Genomic DNA, 9785 nt, shown 5'->3' with positions numbered 1-9785 from the left:
AAGGCTAACATAGGATCAAATTAAACGTAATAGATTACATAAGGCTTAGATAATGGCAATGCGTGCTTCCATGCTTACATTATAGCGTGGTCTTCAATAATATTTACTCGTGTAATTAGATATTTGACGTTTTTTCGCTATCGTTTGACACATGCAATCCTTTGCAGTCGTCTATTCGGTTTTTATTTTCTTGTTTGTTAACATGTTTACTATGTAAACAAAGATTTTGAAAATGATGAGCAGTAAGCAGATAAGAATGACCATTAAAAAACCCCAAACATCCAGCATATAAAGTTTGTAAAACGGCATGTCCTTCGCTTTAGATTGAAGGTGCTTAGTTCCTCCATGGTTAAGGACATGTTCGACCCAATAAGCGGCAACCTCTTTGGGTGGAACCAGTTCATCGCGCATCAATCGAGACAAACGGCTGGCGTTTCCCAAGTAACTAAACAAATTTTATTTCAAATTAGTAAAATTTTCATCACTTTCCGTGATACAAGAAAATGTATATCCTTTACCCGGGTTCTCGCAGGATTGTTTCAATAGTATTAAACAGCAATGTCTCTGTCAGTTCGTCCCACTCTAGTTTGATTCCATAATTCTCTTCTTCGGCTTTCGCTAGATTGCTGTAATCAGAAATGAGTCAAAGGTTCTAAACCACTTTAAAGTCAATTAAAATATAGTGATTAATGATTTCTCACCTTCGTTGGTCTCTTCCTAATGGCAGTCCGAGAATCGGTACGCCGTGGTAGATCGTTTCTTGAGTCCCCAACAATCCTCCGTGTGAAATGAAAAGTCGTGCTTTTTCGTGACCTGTTATCGTCATTGACCTTTTGATTTAACGAAATCTAATGTTTAAAATTTTCAACTTTTCTGGGTCTTACCAAGTAGATCCTGTTGCGGCAGCCAATCAACCATTTTAACGTTGGAGGAAATTCGATTTGCGTCGGATGTTCCCGCTTCCCATTTCCAAAAGACGCGCTGCGGAATGCGCGCAAATACCCGGATGAACATTTCTTTCACGTTTTCTGGCATTGAAGAGACCAGAGCGTTTGACCCCAAGGTAAACACGATGAAGCCGTGTTCCGCTCCATCAGCGAAGCTCTGGAAATCCTGTTTTCAATAGCATTTAGGTAAGGTTTTTTTTAATTGGGTTAAAATGTAAAATAAATAATCAACAAATCTACAATACATTTGGCAGTGGCTTTGCAGGACGAACGTGAAGTGCTCCAATAGGAATAAACGTCGGCGGAAGCGATCGAGGCCATGCTGTTGTGGAGTGATGACTAGCCAAACATAGTTGAGCACTTCTTTCAATTTCTGCAATGGGCCTGGCATTTGGAAAGTCTGGCCGGACGAGGTCGTCCAACATCCGAAGTATAATTCTTTTGCGTATGATAAGGAATATTTCATCCATCGCCATATTGGTCACCCTCTCCATAAATGTCATGTCACTCTTGAATTCAGATCCGAGTGACGGCACAGTCGCATACGCATTTGGTACATCAAATACGGCCAAACTCCACGGTGGTCCCGTCGATGCACTGTGAAAGATGAAAGGAACGCCGAGGTGATCAACAAGTGGAAGGGTAAACTCATTCAAAATTGCATCCACAATGACCAAATCGACATCTTTGTTTTTAATGATTTCTTGAATGTCCTTGTTGGCCATAAGATATTGGTAGCCTATGGTCCCAAGAGTGCTTACTTCGTCCACAAAATTTAAAAACTCAGACGCAATACTTTCGCGTTCGAAACTTTGCCATCCACTTTCTAGGTGTTCTACTATTTCAGTAATGACAATTTTGCGAATATTGGGCGTGTCCGTCTTGGGTTCGTGAGCCGTGACCACAGTTACCTGATGGCCACGTTCGGCCAAAACTTCCATAATTGGCATGAATGAATACATGTGACTTCTTGTTCCCATCGGAGATAGCATGAGAATTCGGGCGCACTGACTAAAAACCACTGCGTGCGCTAGAAACGTTATAGCACATGTCAATCGATAATTCATTCTTGCTTGTGTTTAAAAGTTCACCGTGAGTTAGAAAACTAAGACTGCACACTGGAAAAAGACTGAGCCAACTAAAACCAACAACCAAGAGGATGCCGGGGCAACTAAGTTATCTTTCTTCCACGGTGTTGTCATCGTGACTGGACAAAATTTTACAGACGCCGTTATTTGGCATAGGGGATTTCTCAAGCTGACTCTCGACAGCTGACTGTATTTAGTAAACATTTTTTTAACGACATTTTAATTTTAGAAATTATTTTCAGGTGCTAGTGATAACGAATCTCTGCTTGTTCTAGCGACACTGCCTTCTAAAAATTTAGTTCAATCACAATTTTTTTTTTTTCAAATTGGTCAAACTGGGGCAAAGTTTGTTGTCGGCTGTAGTCTAGACTTGGCTCGGCCAAAGTCTACTTCAGCCTGGCTTGCCGTCCACTGTGAGTGCAATAAATAACTGATATTGCGTTCTCCTTGCGTGTGAACTAACTGTACCGTATGTTACAAAATGTAAGATAACGGCATTTCATATGATATTATAGACTTACAGGCTTAAATAAAAGAAATAGTACACACGCCGATGGCAAAAAAGTTATATTACCACAATAAAACATTAAAACCGGGAAATAAATCAGCAATTCGTGAAAGAAACATACAAATCGAATCTTTGTTAGAGTTTGTTTTATATAGCTTTATTCATGACAACTAGATGTCGCGATTGTTTGTTTGGATTAGGCAAGCAGACAACAACCGGTTTCAAACTTTGTCAGTGTACCAGTGCAGTCCAGCAGTGGACTTGGTTTTGTTATCTTTGTGCCCAGTGTAAAGTGAAGTCTGTGTCTGTGCATTTTTAATAATTCAACAATTACTTCGGATAAGTTATAATGATGAAATGCTCGGTATTTGTAGTATTGGTAGTAAATTGTTTCGTGTTCTGCCATGCTTCAAAAATATTAGTGCTAAGTCCTGTTGCCTCTAAGAGTCATAAGATTTCAATGATGCCAATTGTCCGAGCTTTAGCTCAACGTAATCATCATGTAACGATTGTAACATCACACTCGCAAGAAGAATATCTAGAAAATGTTCATGATATTGTGGTGCCTAATCCTTACATGAATGATGGAAAGTTTGATTGGTTTGCAATGAACTCAATTAATCCATTCGTATTGCAATTTCAAATCTTTTACAACTTTGCTACTATATCAAAATTCAATTATGAAGCAGTGATGAACAATCCAGAATTCTTACTTGTCCTAAAAAGACGTGAAATTGACCTTGTAATTTTGGATGATAGTTTTAATGATTTCTGTCTTAAAATTATTGAAGACCTTAAAGTACCTTTTGTGTACTTCAGTTCTTCCACTGGGTATCCTTGGGTTTTTAACTCAATGGGGGCATCCCAAGAACTTTCCAGTGTCCCAAGTCGTTTTACTGGGTACGACAGTACCATGAATTTCAAACAACGCATATTCAATACTTTGGCTGGACTTGGAGCCCAAATATTGAGAAGTTTCATTGTAATTCCTGCAATTGATGCCTATACTAAAAAGGATTTTCCATCAGCTCGTTCGATTTCCGATATCGAGAAAGATGCCAGCTTGTACTTCCTTAGTAGTCAGTGGGCCACAACTTGGCCCAGATCTGTACCACCAACAGTCATACAACTTGGTCCCCTTCATATTCGTCCACCTCAAACACTTCCTCAGGTAATGCAAATTTTTTTAGGATCTGAATGTTAATCATATAAAAAATGCAGAAGCGATAAATGTTTTTAATCATCTAGGCTATGGATCGTTTTATAAGGGAGTTTGAGAAAGATGGCTTTATTCTTTTTACTCTGGGATCGATCCCATCATCCAAATTCATGCCTAAGAAATATGTTCAAACTTTTTCGAAAGTCTTTTCTCGAATTCCTCAAAGAGTAATCTGGAAGTGGGATGATTCGAGTGAAATACCAGAGAATCTTTCAGCGAATGTTTTGCTTGTTGATTGGTTACCTCAGCAAGATCTGCTAGGTTAATATAACATTTAAAAATTTGTAAATGTATCAGTAAGATTAAAGTGTTTATTTATCTGTTTGAATTGAACGGTCACACTTTGTAGGTCACTCCGCTATTCGATTGTTTATCACTCACGGTGGGTTTTTAGGAATGCAAGAAGCGTTATATCACTCTGTCCCTTTACTTGCTTTGCCCTTTGGCACTGATCAGTATCTAAACTCTGCTAAAGTAAGAAAAGAAGGCTGCGGATTACACCTAGACTGGGACAATTTAGATGAGGCAACTTTATTCACTTCAATCACAAGCATAATAAATAATTCAAGGTAATTCTTAATTTTTATAGCATAATAAGCCAGTTAAAATTTTCTACCCATATATATAATATATTTTTTCTATTGCATTCTTTTGCGCTATTTTTGGATCTCCTGTCTGTCAGTTTCAAAGATAATACTCGACGACTGTCCCTTTTGATGCACGAAGAATTCCTTAAAGGCCAAGATACAGCTGTTAACTGGATTGAGCATGTCATCCGTTTTAATGGGACGAAACACTTGAAACCAACATCCCAAAACATCCCATTTTATCAACTGTATCTTTTGGATGTTGGTTTATTTCTAGTTGTCATTAGTTTCATCATAGTTGTCGTTACAGCAAATATGGTGCGGTTTATAATATGGTGCTTGTTAGCAAGTTTAAAAAAATTTAAAACAACCCCTTCTTACAAGTCGAACTTTAAAAAAATAACGTGAATTTGTAGAGCCCGTTTCTCTATCTTCCTTCCTTGCTCTTCTCTTGGGCCATAATACAATAATAAAGATGTTAAATTAGTGTTAGAGTAGTGACTTAAAAATATTATAAAACAATAATAATAAAATCACAGATAAAGCCCATCTTCCATGGGCTCTTACACACTCGGGACGCTGCACGCCGATATTTGCGTATTAGTCCTGACGGCGAACTTCAACATTTTCCATCGTGAAGATAGAAAGGTATTTTTTGTTGTTTTTATCTATGAATGCTATTGTGTATGTGAATTAGATATATTCTTGTATTCGTGTGTGGATCTAAAGGTTATTTTGTCTACAATATCAGTCCCATTGTGTGTCGTCCGAGCGTGTCTCCTCTGAAAGTGCTGTGCTGAAAGTCCGTAGGCCCTATGCTGAAATGTCATCTCGTACTAATAGAAACACTTGAAACTTTATTGGATTGGTAACTAAAACTATTTTTGATATTCATTTTCCAAATTAAGTTGTTGTATTAGTCTAATCCAATATATGCCACATTGGATTTTCATTATATTTTCATCCAGTTTCATTTTGTTTCAACTACACTTGGTTGTAAAACAAGTGCTAGATTTATTCAAACTGTTGGTGTTTACTGCTCAATGTGCGTCAATGTGTAGATGGTTAAAGATGTGCTTGACTCAGAATAAGCTGCTGTTGTGATTAACTTTTTTTATCCTTAGATCATGGTCTATTAACTCAGTTAATAGACCATGCTTAGATTACACATGACTGTTTCTGATAGCTTTTTTGATGGCACTGCACGTGATCGCTGTCATGAAGAATACGAGTTAGTGAACGAAAGAATTTGTTTTTCATACAGCATTTCCGTAAAACGTAAAACGTGTCAAATGGTGCAGAGGTTGGGTGAGAACGGGATGTATTACATAACCATTTGATATTCATTTTGATATTTGTTGTTGTAGACCCATCCCCACCAACGTCAACCTAAAGAAGAAAAGGCCAGTTTGCATTTCCTTCATGCTCGAAGGTCACGGAGATCATTACATAAAACGTATCATGCAGTGGTGTAGAGGTTGGGTGAGAACGGGACGTGTTTCATCATTATCAAGCAGGTAAAATAGCTGCAAGCCATAACCATTTGGTATTCATTTTGATATTGGTTTTTGTCGACCCATCCCCAGCAACTTCAAACTGCAGAAGGAAAGGCCAGTTTGACGATCGAAGGTCACGGAGATCATTACGTAAAACGTATCATGCGACGGCGGAGAGGTTGGGTGAGAAAGGTACGTGTTTCATCATTATCAAACAGGTACAATACCCGCAAGGCTTAAGAGGTGAGGGTGATAAAAAAATCGTATAAAAAGGAGAGAGAAAAGACCAGAGACATCAGTCGAGTGAGCATCTCCGACACGGCAAAAACTGCAGCGCACTATCTGTCACCATCTGCCTTCTTCACCGTATTGCCAGTTCGCATCCATGGGTAAATATTCTGTCTTTACACGGAGATTTCTATTAATGCCAATTATTTTCTGTTTGTTAATATGCAAATTCTTATAGAATATTAATGTTAAATTTGTTTACTGTCTAGTTAATAAGGCGTCGTATGCTGTTCATGGGTGTTGTATCGTTGATTGATGGGTCGACCGCTGGTGTACTGATGTCTCCTCGGTATGGCGGATACCAAACAACAACGCCGCCGCCGCCTTACTACCCAAAAGCAACTTACGCAACGACCAGTTACTGCGCCGAGGTCTACAAGTACTAAAGCTACCGGAGTTTTATACCACAACTTACGCTGCCCCGAGTCACTACACTGACGCCCTGAAGTATTACTCTGCCCTGAGTTACTACACCACCAAGGCGACGGAGTACTACATGACTACGCATGCTGCCCCATCCTACTACACCGAGGCTTCTAAGTATAACTCTATTCTCAGCTACCTATTGCACCGATTTTCCTAAATACCACTCTGTTCCCAGCTGCTACACCGAGGTTCCCGCTGATTACTCTACCAAAAAGGGTTGAATACTACACCGAAACGATAACGTACTATTCTGCCCCGATCTACTCAACCACAATTGAGGCGGCCAAGTATTACGCAGTCCCGACTTACTACACAGAAGATGCTCTTTCGTGCTATGTTGAACAGAAATACTACACTGATGCTCCAGTTCACTACACCACGACCTAAACTACACCGCAGCCCCCAAGTACTACACCGAAGAAGCCGCCTATTACACAACAACGTATGCTTTCCAGTTTACTACACCGAGGCTCCCGAGTACTACATCACTAAGGCACACGTCTATGTCCCAAACGTACTACACGTCTATGTCCCAAATTCTACACGTCTATGTATGCTGCCCCTGCCTACTACACCGAGGCCCCGCATTACTACAACACTGAATCGCTCAAGTACTACGCACAACCTACGCTGCCCCGAGCTACTACACCTACGTCCCGAAGTATTACTGTGCGTAAAAAGAGTCGTCTAGAAAAAAAGAAGTCGTGCCCGAACTGCAGTGCCCTATTTGTCACCAACTGCATTCCTCATCGTATAATCGATTCGCAATTATGGGTAAATATCATTTTTACATTGAGTTTTGTTCAATTCTTTTGTTTCTATTTTTTAATATGCCTGTTAATGTTTAATATTAATGTTTAAATTTATTTACTGTTTAGTCAACTATGGCGTCGTGCTCCTGTTGGGCGTTGTATCGTTGATGGCTGGGTCGACCACTGGTGTACTGATGTCTTTGGTATGGCGGATACCAAACAACAACGCCGACGCCGCCTTACTACCCAAAAGCAACTTACGCAACGACCAGTTCCTGCACCAAAGTCTTCAAGTACTAGAGCTACCGGAGTTTTATACCACAACTTACGCTGCCCCGAGCCACTACACTGACGCCCTGAAGTATTACTCTGCCCTGAGTTACTATACACCACCAAGGCGACGGAGTACTACATGACTACGCATGCTGCCCATCCTACTACAGCGAGGCTCCCAAGTATAACTCTGTTCTCAGCTACTTATTGCACCGATTTTCCTAAATACTACTCTGTTCCCAGCTGCTACACCGAGGCTCCCGCTGAATACTCCACCAAAACGGTCGAATACTACACCGAAGCGCCAAAGTACTATTCTGCCCCGATCTACACAACCACAACTGAGGCGGCCTAGTATTCCGTAGTCCCGACTTACTACACAGAAGCTGCTCTTTCGTGGTACGTTGAACAGAAAACTACACTGATGCTCCAGTTTACTACACCACGACCTGCGCTACACCTAGCTACAACACCGCATCCCCCAATTGCTACACCGAAGAAGCCGCCTATTACCCAACCACGTACGCTGCCTAGTTTACTACATCGAGGAATTTAAGTATTACCCTGCTCCAAACTACTACCAAGGTTCATTTGTATTACATCAGCAATTCTCCCGACTATGTCACCACTACATACGCTGCTCCGAACTATACACCGAAGTTCTGAATTATTCTTCTGGATGTGTTGAAAGATTGCTGAAATACAAGATTGATTGATAAATAACAAGTGCATGCCTCTATTTTCTCCTTAAGTACCTTTCCTTCTGCTGATAAAAAATTTTGCATGATGTGAGAAAATATTTCTGAGTGCTATGTAAACTTACAAATAATTGATCTTGCAAAATACAACAATAAAAATTCAAACTCATGTTATATTTCAATAATATATACTCTTTTCCTTTTTATAAATTTTTTCTATCATTAAAATTCAAAGTCCAAAACCAATATTTTTCCAAAGATTGAAAGTTGCAATATTTTTCTAAAAAACCAAAGTCCCTATTTTCTGCTAAGTCCAGACTTTTGTTTTTGAAAAAAATTTAAAAAAATTCCCCTTACACAAAAGTTTTAAAAAACTGTTCGCGAAAATTTTATTCCAATATTTTAATGCAACAAAATTTATTTTATTTTTTTCGAATATTTTATTGCATACAAAATTTATTTTTACGATATTTGCAAATATTTATTTTACCTATGGCCCCAGGGGGGGGCCTGTCGCTTTCTCTACCGCGATAATAACATAATGCAAGTTATATGCAAGTTATTATTTGTTTGGCGCAGAAAGCTTGTTTAATCTAGCAGTTCTCGACTGTGTCAAACCTGATATAGATCAGGTTGCCTCAGTCGTATACTGCATGATTGAATGAAAACTCGAAAGACAACAGATCAAACTTTTAAGTCAGCACACAATTAACACAAGAGCAATTTCATGGCATGGATGAAAACGACAACACAAAAATTTAGAAGTCAGGAACCCAGATGGAAGAGCTCAGCTACAACAGCACAGCAACTTCTGGATTACACTGCAACCGCATGCTGCATACAATGGTTCAATCTGTCTTCGTCACACCTTTCACCATTTGGCTGCAACAAGTTAACCAACAGCGTTAAAGAAGTGTTTGTTAACCTATTTAAGAAAAGAAAATTATTTTCGAGAAAAACAACTGGGTTACACATGCATACTCACTATAACCAAAGAATACAAAGAGTAACAGAAAACTATGCAGTCCAACAGAATAACTTTGATATGTGATTAACATTTTCTATGGTAGCGGAGCAAATTTGTCTACTCTCTAGTAATGTTAACTAAATCTGTAGTACTTTTGTAAGACATTTGATCAAAATAATTACTTTTGCTGTTGCATGGGATGAGACGTACGCCTAAGAACAGGCAGCGAGACACACGAGGCACGCCATTTCGGAAATGTACAGGCACTTCCAAGTCTGAGTTGAATGATTTGCCAAATTGGTTTCTATGTGCTAAATCATCTGTAAATTTTCACATCAACATTTTACATTCAATAACAACAGGAAATTAACGATAAATACCTTTTAATTTTCATCATTAGAAACGTCACAACCGGTCACAACCAACAACCCATTTCTGCTGCGTCTTGGAACAAAATCTGTAGTAGCGCCGTAGCGGTTTAGCGTCCCTGAAGGCACTCGCGCTACCTGGTGGACATCATTTCAGCCACTTATCGC

General features: G+C 39.3%; 3 protein-coding genes and 2 long non-coding RNA genes across 5 annotated transcripts in view; 3 read left to right on the top strand and 2 right to left on the bottom strand.

The window, feature by feature from the left end:
* Positions 1–138: 138 nt before the first annotated feature.
* Positions 139–2014, bottom strand: LOC124311127 (UDP-glucuronosyltransferase 2B19-like). Its single transcript, XM_046775450.1, has 5 exons — positions 1193–2014; positions 885–1113; positions 702–813; positions 519–626; positions 139–445 (listed from the first exon to the last, which is right to left on the bottom strand). Exons 1-5 carry the CDS (start codon positions 2012–2014, stop codon positions 172–174), a joined length of 1545 nt encoding a protein of 514 aa, XP_046631406.1. The 3' UTR covers positions 139–171.
* Positions 2015–2623: 609 nt separating this feature from the next.
* Positions 2624–4843, top strand: LOC124311117 (UDP-glycosyltransferase UGT5-like). Its single transcript, XM_046775431.1, has 4 exons — positions 2624–3714; positions 3792–4023; positions 4112–4331; positions 4445–4843. Exons 1-4 carry the CDS (start codon positions 2893–2895, stop codon positions 4755–4757), a joined length of 1587 nt encoding a protein of 528 aa, XP_046631387.1. The 5' UTR covers positions 2624–2892; the 3' UTR covers positions 4758–4843.
* Positions 4844–6094: 1251 nt separating this feature from the next.
* LOC124311939 overlaps positions 6095–9785 on the top strand; it is a 178248-nt gene continuing 174557 nt past the window's right edge. Inside the window, exons 1-2 of the mRNA XM_046776306.1 lie at positions 6095–6234; positions 6343–6673. Of these exons, the coding sequence (XP_046632262.1) occupies positions 6630–6673 (44 nt within the window). The 5' untranslated portion in view covers positions 6095–6234; positions 6343–6629. The remainder of the gene's footprint in view (positions 6235–6342; positions 6674–9785) is intronic.
* Positions 7464–8297, top strand: LOC124311637. The gene is made up of 2 exons (XR_006910057.1): positions 7464–7766; positions 7828–8297. It is a non-coding gene; the product is annotated as an uncharacterized LOC124311637 (long non-coding RNA).
* LOC124311587 lies at positions 9045–9706 on the bottom strand. The gene is made up of 3 exons (XR_006909944.1): positions 9630–9706; positions 9432–9569; positions 9045–9207 (listed from the first exon to the last, which is right to left on the bottom strand). It is a non-coding gene; the product is annotated as an uncharacterized LOC124311587 (long non-coding RNA).

This window comes from Daphnia pulicaria, chromosome 8 (assembly GCF_021234035.1).
Source record: "Daphnia pulicaria isolate SC F1-1A chromosome 8, SC_F0-13Bv2, whole genome shotgun sequence".
NCBI lineage: Eukaryota > Metazoa > Arthropoda > Branchiopoda > Diplostraca > Daphniidae > Daphnia > Daphnia pulicaria.
This window is presented reverse-complemented; position numbering and strand designations above follow the sequence as displayed.